The following is an 18,959-nucleotide window of genomic DNA, read 5'->3' on the forward strand; positions in this document are numbered from 1 at the left end:
TGTGCACTGAGGAGGAGCCCGGGTTTGCTGCTTGGCCCTGTGCCAAGTCAGGAGTGTTTGGGTAGATGTGGAGACACACAGTGAGGATCTGTCAGCTTTTCTTTGTTATACATGAACACCTACAGTGGATGGATCCTGTCAAAAGATCTTACTGACAAATACAACAGAGGCTCCCTTCTACGTGCTGGGACAGGCGCCCTCCTGGTCCCGCCCCTTCTTTCCTAACCCCGCCCTAGTCGCTCTCGTCTCTTCCCACTGCTCTTCCTATTGGCTTCTGTCTAGGCAGTCGCGGGAGCGCGCAGGCGCAGCGTGCTGGTAGCAGAGCGCGGAGTAGCGGAGCAGGATCCGAAGTAAGAGTGGAGGCAGTGCGGGATTCCTCTTCGGGAGTACGTGGTTGAAGCGTCCCAAGAGAGATCCGGGTGTGTGTCGCTGATTTTGGCCCGGTTAAGAGAAACAGATCAGGCGTGGAGCGGTGTTGGTGTCGGCGTTGCGTGAGGTTGTCGGGCCGAGGCGCGTGGGGAGAGGAGTGAGTGGTGGCGGGAGTGGACATAAAATCGGAGGAAGGGAATCTGGAGGCTGGAAGTCTACACGCAGGCTTGGCAAGATTCGGAGGTTCTCTGAGGGCGCTGGAATGTGTCCCAGCTTCAAGTTCTGTCCCCCTGCTTGGTGTCCCTGAGCTTTTCCCCATTCCGTTCTGCTTTCTCAGGGTGAAGAGTTGCCAAGAATGTTTCCCATCGATGGGGAGAGGATTTAGCAGAGGTGGGCTGTCGCCCGGGCTGTTTGTTGCCAAAGAGGGTGTGGCACTTCTGTGACTTTCCTTAACCCCCCGCAACCCCCCCCCCCGGAATGTGTCCCTCTCTGGGTCATTGTGCCTGGGCATTTTAACAAAGGCTGTGGCTGTTTTGTAGGCAGCGGCGGGTGACAGTGGGGCGGGTGTGTGGGGGTGGGGGTGGGTGCTGGAGAAGTCACGTCGCCGCCCTGGCGGGGGGCGGTCTGGAGGGGGACTGGAGTTAAGAGTGGAAGGGCAGGAATAGCCTTCCTGTTTCAGTTTATTCCTTGTTCCTCTGGTCGGCTGATTTTGATCAGTGGTAGAAACATCCCCCAAAGGAATGTGACTGAATATTTGTGTATGTTTGTCCTCTGGCTGCAGCCATTGCTTTTCTGATTGGGTTATTCATACATTTTATAAGAAGCCCTTTGGGGGGGGGGGAGCGACACTAATGGAATGAAAGAGGAAATAATTGTATGAAAAGGAGAGGAGTTTGTGTAATGAAATATTGCTAGATGAATCCCTTATGATAATCACAATGTACGGTCATACTTTGAAAGATGTGAAGTTGTGCAAGTCAGAGTAACTGAAAAATTAGGTATTGTTTAGGCGTATGCTGCTACCAAGCATATGGGCAGACACACTTTAGAAACTTTAAAAGAGAAATTAAGAATATAAAACGTGGGTTGGAGAGATGGATTAGCGATTAAGGTGCTTGCCAGCAAAGCCAAATGACCCAGGTTCAATTCCCCAGGACCCAGGTAAGCTAAATGCACAAGGTGGCACATATGTCTGGAATCCGTTTGCAGTGGCTGGAGGCTCTGGAACACCAATTCTCTATTTCCCCTCTCCTTTTCTCTCAAATAAGTAAAATAAATATATATATTTTCTTAAAGAATATAAAAACAGTAGGGCAAGTATTGTAATATCAGATAAAGATCCACAGGCTTGGGCTGGACAGATGGCTTAGCGGTTAAGTGCTTGCCTGTGAAGCCTAAGGACCCCGGTTCAAGGCTCGGTTCCCCAGGTCCCACGTTAGCCAGATGCATAAGGGGCGCATGCGTCTGGAGTTCGTTTGCAGTGGCTGGAAGCCCTGGCGCGCCCATTCTATCTCTCTCCCTCTATCTGTCTTTCTCCCTGTGTCTGTCACTCTCAAATAAATAAATAAATAAAATGAACAAAAAATATTTAAAAAAAAAAGATCCACAGGCTTTCAGTTTCAGGATGTTGTATGTTGTGTGTATGGGTGGTATGTTATATGTATAGTGTATACATGTGTGTGCAGATGTGCTCACTCATTATACAAGCATGCTGAGGCCAGAGTAGAACATTAGTGTCCTCCACTATGACTCTCCTGCTTTCTTTTCTTTGAGATGGACTCTCTCTCAGCCTGGAGTTGGCAGGTTTTATTTATTTAGTTTTGGTCAGACTGGCTGTTCATTGAGTCCTAGATATTCTCTTGTTTCTGCTCTCCTTAGAGCTGGGAATATAGGTCTTGTTGGCCACTCCTAGCTTTTTACCTGTGTCCTGGCAACCTGAGCCATCTCCCTTATCGTTTTTTTTTTTTTTTTCTGTTTATTTATTTATTTTATCTATCTTGCTCTAGTCTAGGCTGACCTGGAATTAACTATGTAGTCTCAGGCTGGCTTCAATCTCAGAGTATTGCCATTCAAGGCATGTATGCTTCCTTATGTTCTTTTATGAGAAAATGATAGATATGTCCCCAAGCATAAATGTTTATATTTTTACCGATTTGTTTTAACTTGACACAATGAAACAAACTGAACTTCCTCCTCCTCCACCCCTTTCCCTTAATTGTTAATCCTGATTTATAAACATTTACTTTCAGATGTGAAATATATTTTAAAGTACAGTTGCTCCACCTCAGGTATAAACTGAATGAAATTTCTTCCTGTTTTCTTCTTATTTTATTTCTTTTTAAAAAATTTCCCAGTTATTTAAAGAGTTTTAGTTATAATATTACCAAATTTGAGAGTGGGGTGTTAGGACTGCCCTTTCCCTTTTCCAGTAATTGGTGATTCCTACTCATCCTTCCAGACTCAGCCCAAGTGACTTTCTGGAAAAATATTTGCCAACTTCCCCAAAATTAAGTAATCACTTCATTTTTTATTTGATTGATATTACTAGCCTTATTTTCTCTCTTGCTATTATAACTGTAGTCTTCTGTGTTACCCCCAAGCCTATGGCTGCCTTACATGTGGCGAAAGTCTGCTAAACTTACAGTGACATGTTAATAAAAACTTTTACACAAATAAATCATTCCTCACAGAGTTCCCAGGGTAATAGAAGAAATTCTGAATACTGGAATTATATTCAATATTTGAGCAAATTATTTTAAAATGGATAAGGAATGAGAACAGATACATACTCCCATATATCAGTCAAAAATTAAAAAAAATATTTATTTTCAAACAGAGAGACACAGAGAGAAAGAGAGAGACAATAAGCATGGATGTGTCAGGGCTTCCAGCCACTGCATACAAATTCCAGATGCATGCACCACTTTGTGCATCTGACTTATGTTGGTACTGGGGAATTGAGCCTGGGTCCTTAGGCTTTACAGGCAAGTGCCTTAACAGCCGAGGCATCACTCCAGACCATCAGCTATAATTTATCCTTACAACAGAAGTGTAAAAGCTCTTCAGATAAAGGGAAAATAAGGATCAAAAATTTGCTACGTTTTGGGCTAGAGAAATGGCTTAATGGTTAAGTGCTTGCCTGTGACCCTGGTTCGAGGCTCAGTTACCTGGGACCCATGTTAGCCAGATGCACAAGGGGGCGCACGCATCTGGAGTTTGTTCGCAGTGGCTGGAGGCCCTGATGCACCCATTCTCTTTCTCTCTGCCTCTTCCTTTCTCGCTCTCAAATAAGTAAATAAATAAATAAATAAGTAAATAAGTAAATTTGCTACCTTTTTAAAAGGCTAACTTCTGAGACCAAACCTAGTGAAAAGTCAACATAAGATGGAAAATTTACCATCACAGAAAATCATAAATGGGGTGCTACTGGAATTTAGGAAGCACCAAAATGGAACGGGGCTTGTTAGATAGTGTCTTCTAGAGGTTAATGTAGCTAACGAAAACTGTAACCTAATAAATTGTGTTACACACCTAAATTTTGAGGTGTTTGAGTCTTTAGCTAATAGGTCTCTTTCTACTGCACTTCCATTAGGTGGTTCTGATTATCTCTGTTCTCTTGCCTTTGATGTCTCTTAATTCCATGGGCATCACTTACCTTCAAGTCAGGTTTGGCTCCTAATATGAACTTACTCCTGTTCCTCATCAGATCAACTGAATGCCATTCCCCACCCCCAGTAGGCATCTCCCCAGTAGATTTTCCTGAATTTGTAAAAGAACAGAATCTACTGTTATAATTTTTAAATTATTTTTTACTTGAGAGAAAGATGACTGAGAGAGAGAGAGAAAATGGGTGAGCCAGGACCTCTTGCCACCATAGACAAACTTCATATGCTTGTGCAGCTTTGTACATCTGGCTTTACGTGGGTACTACGTAATTGAACCTGGGTTGACAGACTTTGCAAGCAGGTACCTGTAACTGCTGAGCCATCTCCACAGACCAACTGATAGAAATTTTAATGTATTTTTATTTTATTTACCTATTTGTAAAGAGAGAGAGAGAGAGAGAGAGAGAGAGAGAAGGAATATGAATAAGTGTGTCAGGACTTCCAGCCACTACAATCAAACAATAGACACATGCGCCACTTGGTGCATCTGGTTTTAAGTGGGTACTGGGAAACTGAACTGGGGGTTAGGCTTTGCAGGCAAGTTCCTTAACTGCTGACCCATCTCTCCAGCCCCAATTTTTAATGTTTTTTTTTAATTTTACATTTTATATGTTAATTGCTGATATTGTAGGAAACCAGTTGATTAGTTTATTATATAATGCAATCTTGTTATGCTCAATTATTGCATTTATGGATTATTTTTATCAATTCTTTGAGATTTGCTACTTAGCCATGTCATGTGAACAAAGGTAGCTTTATTTCTTAGTTCTCAGCATGTTTACCATTTATTTCCTTTTTTACTAATCCAATGAGGTAGGATTTCCAGTTTAATGTTGAAAAGGACTGGTGAAAGGGGATGTCTTTGCCTTGTTTCTGACCCTAGAAGGAATGTTTAAGGTTTCTCACCTTAAATATGTGGCTACCAGTAATTGGAACAGATAGTCTTTATCAGTTGAGGAAGTTCTTTTCTCTAATGGCTAATTTCAGTTTTCAACTTGATTGGGTTGAGGGATGTCTACAAGATAAAGCATACTTCTGGGTATGTCTTTAAAGGTATTCTAAAGACCATTAATTAATAGCAGTTTCTTCATTGGTGAAGGGCCAAGAGGAAGTGAAGTAGAAGAAGGAAGTTGTTAGCATAAGCACATATTCTTTGTTTCCTGGCTAGTAAGAGTGGAGGTGTATTCTTCTAGAACTAAACTCTGTTGCCATGATATTGTAATTTACTACAGGCCCAGAAGCATGAACTTGGTTGACTAATGACTGAGAACTCCAAAAGTATGAGCCTTTAGTTAATTCTTTTTTTTGGGGGGGGTGCGGGTTTCAAGGTAGGGTCTCACTATAGTCCAGGCTGATCTGGATTTCACTAAGTACTCCCAGAGTAGCCTTGAACTCATGGTAATTCTCCTACTTCTGCCTCCCAAGTGCTGGGATTAAAGGCATGCGCCACCACACCTGGCCCTTTTAGTTAACTCTTTTGGGTATTTGTTACAGCAATGGAAAAGACAAAGTCTAATATAGAAAATAGATAACAGAAGAAATGGGGTTGTTACTGTGGCTACCTGACCGTGTGGTTCAGAAACATTTGAAACAGGTTTGGAATAGGTTTGTGGGAGGAATTTGAGGGAAAATGGAGATAGAAGATAGGAAAAGCCCCAGAATTCTGTAAGCAGAGCAAAATGGGTGATTCTGCTAAGAGCATAGAAGATCAAAATGGTCATAGGAATGTTGGAGTTCTCATGAGGTCTCAGATGGAAAGAAAGATCCTATTGGAAATGGACTGGATGTTTTTCACATCATGTGTGACCAAAAACTAGTATATTTTTATATACTAGTATATAAAAATAGTATATTTTAGTATATATTTTATCCATACCTTAAGACTTTATGAGAGGTTGAAGTTAAAAATGATAAGCTAATTAATCTGGTGGAGGATATTTCCACATAGCACAGCACAGTACTGTTGTACAGGTATTGCTGGCTTCATTTAATCAAATTTGCAGTAAAAACTGGGAGCAAAATAAATGTAAAAGTTGCAATTTTACCAGAAAAAAAGTTCTGATAAAATTGGCGATTTAGGGCCAGAGAGATGGCTTAGTGGTTAAGCGCTTGCCTGTGAAGCCTAAGGACCCCGCTTCAAGGCTAGATTCCCCAGGACCTGCGTTAGCCAGATGCACAAGGGGTGCATGCATCTGGAATTCGTCTGCAGTGGCTGGAAGTCCTGGCACGCCCATTCTCTCTCTCTCTCTCTCTCCCTCTTTTTCTGTCTGTCGCTCTCAAATAAATAAATAAAAATAAAACCAAAAAATTATTTTTAAAAAATGGCGATTTAATTGTTGCCCTGTTAGGTTCCATCTTGTTTTGGTCCCATTTACCTTTCTTTTTAAAAAAATATGTATTTTTTATTTACAAGGAGAAAGAGAAGGTGTGGGGGAGAGAGGGAGAAGAGGGGAAAGAGAGAAAATAAATGGGTACACCAGGGCCTCTTGCCACTGTAAAGGAACTCCAGATGTCTGTGCTGCTTTATGTATCTGGCTTTACATGTGTACTGGAGAACTGAACCAGGGCAATCGTGCTTTGTAACCAACTACCTTTAACCACTAAACCATATCTCTAGCCCCTTACTTATTAATTTTTTCTCTCATCCCCTTTTAGAATGGAAATGTTTTACTCTGCCATTAATTAGAAACAGATAACTTGATTTTTGGTTTTTATTGGCACTCAGAATTAAGAATTAAATATTTTAAGGCAAGGATGGTTCATCACTTTAAGGTGCTTGCTTGCAAAACCTGCTGGCCTGGGTTTAATTACCCAGGACCTAAATAAAGCTATATGCACAAAGTGGTACATGCATCTGGAGTTTATTTGCAGTGGCAGGAGGCCATAGTGTGTCCATTCTCTCCCTCTGTGATTTAGAAAAATAAATACCAAAGAATGTTATTGGACAAAATGAAGGCTTAAGGAGCCTTAGGAATGAGGGGATCATATTCTTTATAATGTTCATAGTTATTTTGCTTGCTCTATTATTGTGTGGTAATATTTGTTATAGCAATTTTCAAGCTCATTCAAATACTTGTGATGAATTTTTGACAGCATACACTACCTACTCAAAAGGCTTATCAATTAAATGTACCCAAATTGAAGTGATGATTTGAACATTTAGATACATTTCAGTGCTTCAGAATTTATGACATAGGATTTATCTATGAAAATGTGTTATTGGGCTGGAGTGGTGGATTAGCAGTTAAGGTGCTTGCTTGCAAAGCCTAAGGACCCAGTTTTGGTTCCCCAGTGCCCATATAAGCCAGATGAGCAGGGTAGCACATGCTTCTGGAGTTAGTTTGTAGTGGCTAGAGGCCCTGGTGTGCCTAGTTTCTCTCTCTCTCTCCCTTTCCCCAGTCTCAAATAACCTAATGCCTCCTAATTCAGTAACAAAGTTTTCTTATCCAAAGATCTTTATATTCTTTGAAGCTCCTCAGATAGTCTATGGTTTGTTTTCTCGTCTTAGACATTCCAATTTTGTAAAAATCTATATGAATATGTTGCCACAATAATCTATTCTGAAATATTTGCTTTAAGAGAAAGCAGGAAAAGTGAGAAACAAAAAGCAGTGACTGAAAAAATATTATAGTTAATGAAATATACATTAAGTTTTGTTTCTTATATTATTATTACTTATGAGACCAGAATATTTATGTTGACAAAACTATTATGTTTTATGTAATTTTCTACCAATTGAGTATATAATTCATTTTTCTGTTTGATTTAACAGGAAAGTAGGGTTATATTTTGCCTAAAGTTCACAAGAAGTCTAAAAATAGACTTTGTTGCATTAAATATGAAAAATACTTGAAGTGAAAACAGCAGATACTCATATTAAATATTAATATATTTTTGTATTTTATAGAATTGACCTCTGCCAAGTTTTGAGAAGTCTATTCCTACTATTGTTATCCTACTTCAGTGTCCCTTATTCCTTTTCTTTAACTGATTTTCCTTAGTCATTTATTGCCTACTTTCAATCCAGATATACTCATCCACAGATAGTGAAAGCCTCCAATTTTCAATATGACATTTCAAAGTTATTTTTTATTAGTTATGTATGTAGTGTATATACAGCCATGATGGCACCATTGTTAGCTTTCTCCCTGTTGTCCCCACCCCGTGAATTGTGGGTGTTGCATTGTGGGGGTGGCCTTCAGTTATGGGGGAGAGGCAATGTCTGTGTGCATAATGACCCAATTTAAGACTCTAACAACCTTTCCGCCCCCTCTTCCGCAAATTTCCCTGAGCCATGTTGGGTTCATTTTAGGTCTATGTCAGTGACAGGAGGTCTTGGGAGTGTCTGTGTCTCTGGATATCTAAGTTGGTAGGGGTTGAGTGTTTTCTGTGTCTGTCTCCTTCACCCTTGTGCTGATTCCAGCTTTACTGAGAAAGCAGCTCTTGCTCATTACCCCACTAACTCTATGGCTTCAGCTGGTGCCCAGGTGGGGAACGATGAGCTGATTCTCTTCTCAGGTTCTGTGGCCATCTGAAAAAGAGAAGCAAATTCTCTGATGGAGAGTAAGGTTAGTGCAAGATATATGGATACCCATTATTATTTTAGAGAATTTAATAGGTAGAGGCTCTCTTGTAGCCCACTATTGGTGAGAGCTTGATATTAGAGAGCAGGCTCTTTTTTTGGATATGGTTCTGACTTGTTTGGGTTCCATTCCTCTGAGGGGATCCATTAGCCAAATCAAGAGAAGTTGGTAACCCACCATGGCTGTGTGCCACTGTTGCACTTGTGTGAGCATTATGTTAGGTTGATTGCTATTGAGTAGCTTAGACCACGAGTTGCTTAGTAAGATCTTGGTTATTTTCCCCCAGTTGCTCATGTAACACCTTCTGGCACTAGACACATTAACTCTCTGGGGATTGACTCTTTTCCAGTTCCCAGCCAGGCCACTCCATGTTCCATCCCAAGAGCATATGGTGTCTTCAGCAATAGGATCTTACCATTAACCTTTGATGGGTCATCAAGTACTCTGAAAAATTCTGTCTTCTTTTGGGAAAACTTGTAGGTCTCTTTGATCAACAGCTCATTGTGGATGTTACCCACATGCTGGTACTGAGAGTTACAGGTCAGTGCCAAGGAAGAAAAATGAAGAAAAATATAAGTAATGTAAAAGAGAAGGAGAGAAAAGAGAGAGAGAGACAAGAGAAGATTGAGGATTTGAGGATAGTCTTCATTATACCCTCTCCAGGCCCCTGTGAATCAGGTATTCTCTCTAAGCACCTGATGAAGGTTCAACTCTATAAGTATGTCTTTCAGGATGTAGGTTTTTAAGGTACCATTTCCATTTGGGTCTAGTATTTTGTCCCCCTACCCACCCTTACCCTCCCCTCCCACCCTATCATCCCTATTGTCCAGTCCTCAAGATGTTTATTAGGTATGTCAGCATCACAGATAGATTCAGGCTAGGAGCCACAGATGAGTGAGACCATGCCATGATTATCTTTCTGTGATTGGGTGAGTTCGCTGAGAATGATCTGTTCCAATTTTGACCATTTTTCTTCAAATTTCATTGTGTAATTTTTCCTTACTGCTGTGTAGAATTCCATTATGTAGATATCCCACATCTTAGTTTTCCATTTGTCCAATGATGGACAGCTCTTAGCTATTATGAACTGAACAGCTATAAACATGGTTGAGCAAATATCTCTGAGCTGAGGTTTGAAGCTTTTAGGATAAATGCCCAGTAAGGGAATAACTACGTCTGTTTGTACTTCTATAGTCATCTTTTTTAGGAGTCTCCTTTATTAGAGAAAGAGAGAGGCTCTCCCTAAGCTCTCCAACGGGCCTCTTGCCACTGAAAAATGAACTCCAGATACATGCATCACTTTGTACATCTGATTTTACATGGGTAGTGGGAAATCAAACATGGGCCATCAGGCTTTGCAAGTAAGTACCATTAACTACTAAGCCATCTCTCCAGTCCCCACAGTGCTTCTGAAAAGCCCCATCTGATATCCTTGCAGAACAAACTGGTCAGTCTGTCAGAGGTTGGTTGTGCCTAAACTTTCTGAATTGTACATGCCTAACCTTCCTGTTTTTAATTTGAGTCCCTCATTTGCATTTCAGTCCTGGGGAGTTTAACGGGATAGTTTTTTTTTGCCAAAATTTCAGCTGTGTTAGAGCGTCTGTATTTTCTTGGTCTAGTTCTCAGTACAGTTCCTACCATTGGAAATCAGGATATGCAATTTCTTTTGAATCTTTGCCACTATAGTGGGTAGACCCTAGGCCAATTCTACTTTGCTTTCTTCTGACTTACAAGAGAAAAGGGATATTAGAATCCTCAACAGAACAGGAAGGTGCCTGGGGAAAACCTTGTGTGGAATGGGATTTTTGCATTTTCTCCTGGAACTCAAACCCAATTTTCATATCCCTGTTCTTCATAGGAATATAGTGATAGGATATTTTTCAAAAGATAAGTCAACTCATTTTTTTCTGTGAAGCAACTCTTGACCTTATAGATCTCTTAATGATAATCATATTAAGCCCTGTGAATTATACTGGGTGTTTTATTTAAAAAATATTTTTTCTTGCAAGTAGGGAGGAGTGAAGAGAATAGACATGCCAGGGCCTCCAACCATTGCAAATGAACTCCACATGCATGTGCCACTTTTTGCATCTGGATTTTTGTGGATGCTGAAGAATTAAATTCAGGTTGCTAGGTTTTACAGGCATGTGCCTTAACTGCTGAGCTATCTCTCTAGCATGGTGTTATATTTTAATTATTTTTTCTACCCTGTAGAACAGAGGTGTCCAACATTTTTTCATTGTGATATGATGTTGTCATCATGTTGTACCACATTCATATCTATCTTGGGTTGCATTGGGACCATGTTGTTCAAGTTGAACATGCATGTATAGAATATATCAGTATATAGAGAGAACATTTCAATTCAAAGGGTTTATGTGCTGCCTAAAGTCACTTATGGGGTATATGGTAGAACTGTAATTCCAGTCTAGGTTTCTCTGACATTAAAAGATTGGCATTTCATTTCTCAAAAGTTTTTCTACATCAAGCATATTTATGGGGTATCCTTTCTAAGTTTCACACATTAAGCACAGTAAAACTCAGTATTCATAAAGAGAAAATTTATATTGTGTATCTATTTCAGGTATCTAGTATTATGCCACTTTATTTTAACTAATTTAGGGCCCAGATGAAACACTGAGCATCTCCTCAGTAATTTCTCAAAATCTTTGAATTAAATCATTCTAATAACTGGTTCACAAGGAACCAGATAAATACAGTATGGTATAAATTAGGTTTACTGTAAGTACCCTGGCAAGTTGGTATAGGCCATAGTGGCAGAGCTAACCCATGTGTACCACAGGGCTATTTTTCACCCATTTCTCAGGCTCAGTTGAGTGAAGAACTTTCTACCATATACCCTGTGACAATATAGGTTTTGGTGTAATCTTGGGTTTAATTTAGTGATAGTTGTTGAATAATAGCATCAGTGATTGCTTGGGCTATTATCTGGTTCCTCTTGTTTAGTGTAAATATGTGGAATTAGGTACTTGTACTTATTTCCTTTTTGCTACCTATGTAACCATCAAATTGTCTCCTTACCAGCAATAACAGCCTAAATGTGTTTAAGCTAATCCAACAGCTACACATAGGTCTATTGGCCACCATGTTGCTGCTTTAGAAATATTTGTGTGACAGAGTGGAACTCTTACTGACCAAGCACCTAGCTGGAATGTATATCATGAGATATTCTTTGAGTATTATACTTGATTCTGGTCACAGTGGGACCCTCAGTTTGACAGGTAGAAGCTAGGGCTTGCTATTGGAATTTATTTGGATTGCTTTTCTCACTTTGCCAGATCAAAGAACACCATTATTGAAAAGTCTTATCTATACAATTAGAAAGATTATGGTAGTACTGATGCTGCTCTTCTACATGCACTCAGTAATGGCAGGAAAGAAATTGTAATGATACTATTTGGACATACTTAGAATGTTTCACTTTAAATATGTACTTGCCTCCTGTTTATCCTTCTTGTAATCTCTTTAGTTTGTGATGTTGTGGGTCAAAAAGAAGCAAAATAGGTTTTCAATATAAATAAATGCAGCCATTCTTATTCTGGTATTATATCTGAAGAATAGTAAGAGGCAACATGAGTGATATTTTATAAGTCTTATATATGCATGTGTGTGGTGGGGTGTATTTTTTTTAAATTTTTTAATTTTTTAGGAGACAGAGAGTATTGGTGTATTGGGGCCTCAGCCACTGAAATCAAACTCCAGACTCATGCACTGCCTTGTGCACATGTGTGACCTTGTACATGCATCACCTTGTGCGTTGGGCTTACATGGGATCTGGAGAGTCGAACATCTGTCCCAGGCTCTGCAGGAAAGCTCCTTAACTGCTAAGCAATCTCCAGTCCCTAAATTTTATTTGTTTTGATAAATATTTCTGTAATAATTGTCAATTTTGCATTATTCTTTTCTAGCTGTCATTTAAGATTTTAGGTTTCCTTCTATGTTCTATTTTTACTACCATTTAGTTCAAAATGTTTGTCTTAGTTTTTTTTTTCGTAATTTATTCTTCATGTAATGATTATTTAGACTTATATCACTTTTCAAATAAAATTTTCAAAAACTTGAGTTTTACACCCACACACACACACACAGACAGACAGACAGAGAGAGAGAGAGAGAGAGAGAGAGAAAGAGAGAGAGAGACTTCTGAAATAGGGTCACACAGTGTAGCCTAGGTTAGCCTGGAAATCATCTTGTCACAATAGCTTACTGAGAGCTGGGATTCCAGCATGTGAAACCACACCTGACTTCATATTGTTGTTTCTGAGGAAAATGCTAATGCAGCATGTCTGATTGCAGTCTTATTTATGTCTTCACAGGAAGTTAGAACCATGGTTGACTCTTGGTCATCCCTTGAATTAGTTCATTTGTTCTTCAGAGGTCTTTTTTATGTTTTTTTTTTCCTCATAACTAGAATTATTTTGCATGCACCTGAAGACTGATGTTGTATACCTGTTTTCATAGTGTTGTTTACCATGGTTTGTTTGTCAAGTAAAAAGGAATGTGAAGGTGGCACATTCATCTGTAATTTGTTTGCAGTGGCTGGAGGCCCTGGCATGCCCATTCTCTCCGTCTCTATCTCTCTCTCCTTGCAAATAAATAAACACAATATTTTTAAATGAAAGGGATGTGAAAATGATCAGTCTTTCACTGAAGCCATGAATACTGACATCTTGTATATTCCCAGGCACAGATATTTTGCACATGTCCTTACATTTAGCTTCTAGAGAGAAATCATGTATAGTAAGCCTGCTTTTGACTTCTTTGGGTTTACATACTTACTTTTATCTATTTTCTTTCATTATAGCTTAATATCACAGACTAGATAATTTATAAAGATAAAAGATGTACTCAGTTTATAGCTTTGCAGGCTGGAAAGTTGAAAATCAAGGAGCTAGATCTGGTGAGGGTCTTCTTGTTGTTGAAGATGTGTTGTACAATTTCAAGGCAATGCAAAGCATTATATTTATATGGAGATGTTAGAAACAACCAGCCACAATCCTTATATTCATTACTTTTCCACAAATATTCAGAGAATTTATGTAGAGTCACCAAGTTCCTTGCTTCTCACAGAAGGTGAATTAGGATCACTAAGAGCATCTGTCTTGCATAGTTCTTTAAATACTTCACACTGTGGATTATCAGTGCTTTCCTTGATACCAGAAGAGTCTTTAGTGATTGTTGGTTTAGTTGAGTTGGTGAGCCAGCTCCAGATAATTCCAAGCCCAGTATAGAAATTTATCCTCACAATTCTGTTTCTCTATAACCACTCCTGGTACCACAATCTGTACATTATTTTTCAAGTCTCTGTAGAGTAGCAGAACTGGTAAAATGAATCTATATTACAAGGGTGATTTATTAGATTGTTTTGCATGATATGGTCTAGACAGTCCAAAAATGAATACAGGTTAGAGAGTCTGAGAACCCACTAACTGCTCAGTTCTGCAGTCCAAATGATGTGATGAAGGCTTGGAGGATTCCTGGAGAGCTGCTGTTCTTCAGTCCATGTTGGAATACTTAAGCTGGGTTCCAGTGTCAGCAAAAGGTGATAACACCAGTGTAGGTGCATCCAGAAGTAAGTAGCAAAGGCAGCCAGGTGAAAATGGCCACTTTTTCCTGTGATCTCTTTATATATAGGATGCCACCTGAAGAACAGCCCACTCTTGGGGAAGGTTTTCCTCCCTCACTTAATCATTCTTGTATATATCATGATAGAATTGTCCAAAAGACATGTCTCTTACTTGTCCCCTGATCCAATCAAGTAGATGGTAGAAATTAACCTTTGCACCATCCATTGATTTTTTAAAAAAAAAAGCCATCATGTGTACATATAGTTAAAATTGAGTGTGTTGTTCACATATCATTTCTTTGGATTTTTACCTTCTTCCAACCTCTATTTTTTAATTGGACTCTAGTCTAGCGATCTTTATTATAATTATTGATATGTTTAGTCCTAAGACTAAAGTTTTATTTTTTATTTTCTAAAAGTCTCTTGTTTATGTGTCATCACTTTCTTTTTCCTGTGGGTTTTCTTTTTTTAATTTTTTATTTCTTTATTTATTTGAGAGAACAGAGAAAGAGGAAGATAGAGGGAGAGAGGGAATGGCCATGCTAGGACCTCCAGCCAGTGCAAAGGAACTCTAGACACATGTGCCACCTTGTGCCTCTCATCTGGCTTACGTGGGTACTGGAGGATTGAACCTGGGTCCTTTGGCTTTCTTGACAAGTATCTTAACCACTAAGGCATCTCTCCAGTCCCAATTTTCTTTTTTAGGTATTGGAATGAATTTTCTCTTTCTGTTGTATTGGAATAAAATTTTTACTTTATGTTCTCTACTGATACTTCATCTGTTCTTTTTGTGTTGTTTTTATAGTGGTTACTTTGGTGATTACAATATTCAGCCATGCTTTTCACTGTTTATTTAATTAATAATGTACTACTTCCAGTAAAATGTGGAAATCATACAAATGTATGGGCTCATACATCTCTTGATTATATTATATTTAAAACACATCCATAGGCCATAGGATTAATTATTATTTTTGCTCTAAACAGTAATTTGGTCAGAGTTCACGCTTTGAGGTCACTCAATTACAAACTTTTGTCCCATCAGTCTTCTACAGTCTTTATCTATTCATCTATCCACTGATGGAAACTTAGGTTAAGCTCAAATATAATCTATTATGAATAGTATTGCAGTGGACATGGGAGTGCAAATATCTCTCCAACATACTGATTTTATTTCCTTTGGATATATACCAAATAGGGAATTGATGAATCATATCTAAATTTAATTCTCTGAGGAACTTCTAGATAGTTTTCCAAAATGGTGGTAAAAGTTAAATTCCTAAGAACTGTACAATCATTCCCCTTTACTTGAAATCACTTATTTTTTTTAATACTAGCTGTTATAACAAGATTTGATATCTATCTGGTTGTTTTAATTTGCACTTCTCTGACAAATTACAGTGTGGGGAATATTTTCATATGTGTATTGGCCATTTGTATGCCTTTTGTTGAAAAATGTCTGCTGAGATTTGTTGCAGTCAGCTCTACATTGCTGTGCCAAGCATCCAACCAGGCACAGTTTATGGGAAGAAAGGGGTTTATTTCAGGCTTACAGTGTCCAGGGGAACACCATTAGTAATGTAAGAAGTTGATTACTTCTATAGATCCAAGCAGAGAGAAACAGATGCAGCAAGCAAACATCAACACCTGCAAGCATGAACTGCCAGAGCTCTAAAACTGCTTTCCACATACTTAGTAGGTTTGGATTCAAGATCCAACCCAAAACACACCTTAGAGCTGGACTCTCAAGATGTATTCCCAGTGACATCTTTTCCCCCTCCCCCACGTTGCCTATGTTTTGCTGTTTAACCCTTATCAAATGTATGATTTGCAATTATTTTGCCCATTTTGTGCTTGTCTTTGACTGTATTTTTTGTTGTTGTTTGTTTGTTTGTTTTTGGTTTGGCAGTTATCTTCTCATTGCTGGAACAAAATGCCTGACTTAAGAAGCTTATGGGAAGAAAGTTCTTGTTTTATTTTTGGATTAGAATCTTGAAGGGAAGGTTCATTATAGCAGGGGTGGGGGGATCATGTCATGAGCAGAGGCTGGACATCACATCTGCAACTATAGGTGGAAAACATATCAGGAGTGTGAACCAAATTGACAGTGCTAATAAAACAGAAGGTTCCCAGCATGGCTACAACTCCCAAACTGCTATGAGCTGGGAGCAAATGTTTTATGGGAGACATCTGATCTAAACCACCAGTCTGGTTATAAATAATCTACTTCTTACTGTTGGAGGCAAAACATCCATAAAAATCATTGTTTAGAGTAATGTCAGTGAGCTCTCTCTCTTTTTCCTAAATAGTTTCTTCATTTCAGGTGGTAGCTTTAATCCATTTTCCACTTTTTTTTTTTTTTTTTTTTGGTTGTTTTGAGGTTGGGTCTCACTCTAGTCCAGGCTGACTTGGAATTCACTATGGAATCTCAGGGTGGCCTTGAACTCATGGCGATCCTCCTACCTCTGCCTCCCAAGTGCTGGGATTAAAGGTGTGTGCCGCCATGCCCGGCTCATGTTCTACTTATTTTTATATGTGGTATGAGATTGAAATTAGTTCCAACTTCATTCTTCGACTATGGATAGCCAGTTTACACATGCCATTTTGATGCAGGATTTTGGGTCCAGAGAAGAATTAAATTCAATAAGAATGCAGGAGATTCCTGGTCCATCGTCCCCAACTTTTCAAATTATTGTCCAACATAGCAAAAAATTGAAAATGCAGACTCAGAGAATAAATTATGATTTATAAGTTTTATTTTAGGGAGAGTTAGGATCCAGAAGGAAGGCTAGCAGAGAAGCTCAAACCAAAAGAAGACTGGGAAGAGGGAGGGGAGATGGAAAAAAATTGCCTCATATTGAGTCCACAGAGAAAAATCTTGGTGTGTATGTGTGTATGCATACAAACGCACACACGCACACGTGACAGAAAACAAAGCAGGGAAACTTGAGCAAAAATATGCCATTCAACGTAGGGGATCAGGCAAGACTTAGAGATAATAAAGGACTCACAACTTAAAGAGAGATCATACATGCAGCAAAATAAGAAAGCACCCACAATAAAGCACATGTGAAAAGCAAGCAGAAAAATGCCCAGGCAGAAAAGAAGTCTTCCCCTTTCCCAGCCTGGAAAGGGGGTAGAGAGACTTACACACATGTGCCAAAGAGGGTCCAGAGAAAGAAGAAAACAGATTCACACACATGCTTGGGCTTCTATATGTGAGTAAAACAAGAGGGGCCAGCCCACAGGTGTGTTAAGTCCAGAAAAACTGGAAAAGAAGCAGGAAGTTGTCACTGGAGTTGTGGCTCATAGCCATCTTGGATGAGACTGAGTCAGATGTGGGTTCTAGTCCTGGAGGGCAGGCAAGGTGGCATCTTCTTGGGCTTCTGTCCCTGACTGAATACCTATAAATGAGCTATATTGTTCCTATTCTCTATCAATTTATTGTTTATTGAATGTCATTTGTATTCATGGTATCTATGTGGAGAATCAATTAACTGTAAATGTATAGGTTTATGTCTGGGCTGGGTATTCTGTTACATTGATTGGTTCATATGTCAGTTTATATGACAGTACCATACTACTTCATTTATTTCCTTTACGTTAGTAGCTAGTTTTCTTGGCTAAGCTTGAACAGAAAACTCTGAACAAGTACCTTTGTTAAATGTTTTGGCACCTGTTATCTCATTTCAGTTCTTTTACGTTTGGTTGAGAAACTGAAAGTTTGGTCTGCTTAAAAATGGTTCTCAGAGCCAGGCATGGTGGTGCACGCCTTTAATCCCAGCAATCGGGAGGCAAAGGTAGAAGGATCACTGTGAGTTCAAGGCCACCCTGAGACTCCATAGTGAATTCCAGGACAGCCGGGGAGACCCTACCTCGAAAAACCAAAAAAAAAAAAAAAGGTTCTCAGTTTAGTCAGGGATATGAATACATAGGATTTAAAGTTCTACCCTTTATCTCTCTTCAATTATTATGACTTCCTGGATTATTTTTATTTGTTTTTCTAGGTTTGAATAGCTGAATGTTTTGTTTGTTCCCTCTCTCTATTTTTTAAAAGATTTTATTTTTATTTATTTATTTATTAGAGAGAAAGAGAGAGAATGGGCATGCCAGGTTCTCTAGCCACTGCAGATGAACTCCAGATGCATGTGTCACCATGTGCATCTGGCTTACATGGGACCTGGAGAATTAAACCTGGGTCCTTAGGCATTTCAGGCAAGTGCCTTAACTGCTGTCTCTCCAGCCCTGTTTCCTCTATATTTTGACTATATGTATTCAAACACAAAGGTATACTATCTCTGCTCCACCAAATGAGTACATACACTCCACCAGTGCTTCTATTCTCACATTCATATTTTCAGGGTGGAAATTCTCATCTAGTTAATGATTGAATCTATTCCACAGAAACCAGGTTTAGTATTTAGCTGGAGATGTAGATCAACGTTTGGAGATTCATTCTTTGGCTCTATTCCCTCTGGGATTCCCATACTCTATTTAGTACTTTCCAGTTTGACTTTCCTGGTTCTCTAGGCCAGCAAAAAATGAGAGTCCCCCTCTCCTATGTATTTCCTCTCTTCCAGTAGCTGCTTTCATCACAAGAGATGTCTATAGTACACGATAAAAGCCAAGGTGATGAAAATGTGATATGTATGGCTTTTTGTCTCTTCCATTCCTCCTAGATCTTGTGGATTCCTTTTCAGAGTCTGTATGCTTGTGTCGTATGTATGTATGTATGTATATCTTTTCCGTGTGTGT

At 39.1% G+C, this 18,959-nt stretch overlaps 1 protein-coding gene across 5 annotated transcripts in view; it reads left to right on the top strand.

Annotated features, from left to right (window-relative positions):
* The first annotated feature begins 281 nt into the window (after positions 1-281).
* Positions 282-18,959, top strand: part of Prrg1 (proline rich and Gla domain 1) — a 126,212-nt gene continuing 107,534 nt past the window's right edge. For 2 of the 5 annotated variants that reach the window (XM_045141021.1, XM_045141023.1), the window contains exon 1: positions 291-419. Coding sequence is in view for 2 of the 5 variants with exons in the window: in XM_045141019.1 (XP_044996954.1) it covers positions 738-759 (22 nt within the window). In the remaining 3 variants the exon portion in view is untranslated. Of the gene's footprint in view, positions 420-722; positions 760-18,959 lie in introns of those variants that run through there. The other 3 variants (XM_045141019.1, XM_045141020.1, XM_045141022.1) reach the window with 2 other exon arrangements.

The sequence above is a fragment of the Jaculus jaculus genome, chromosome X, assembly GCF_020740685.1.
Source record: "Jaculus jaculus isolate mJacJac1 chromosome X, mJacJac1.mat.Y.cur, whole genome shotgun sequence".
NCBI lineage: Eukaryota > Metazoa > Chordata > Mammalia > Rodentia > Dipodidae > Jaculus > Jaculus jaculus.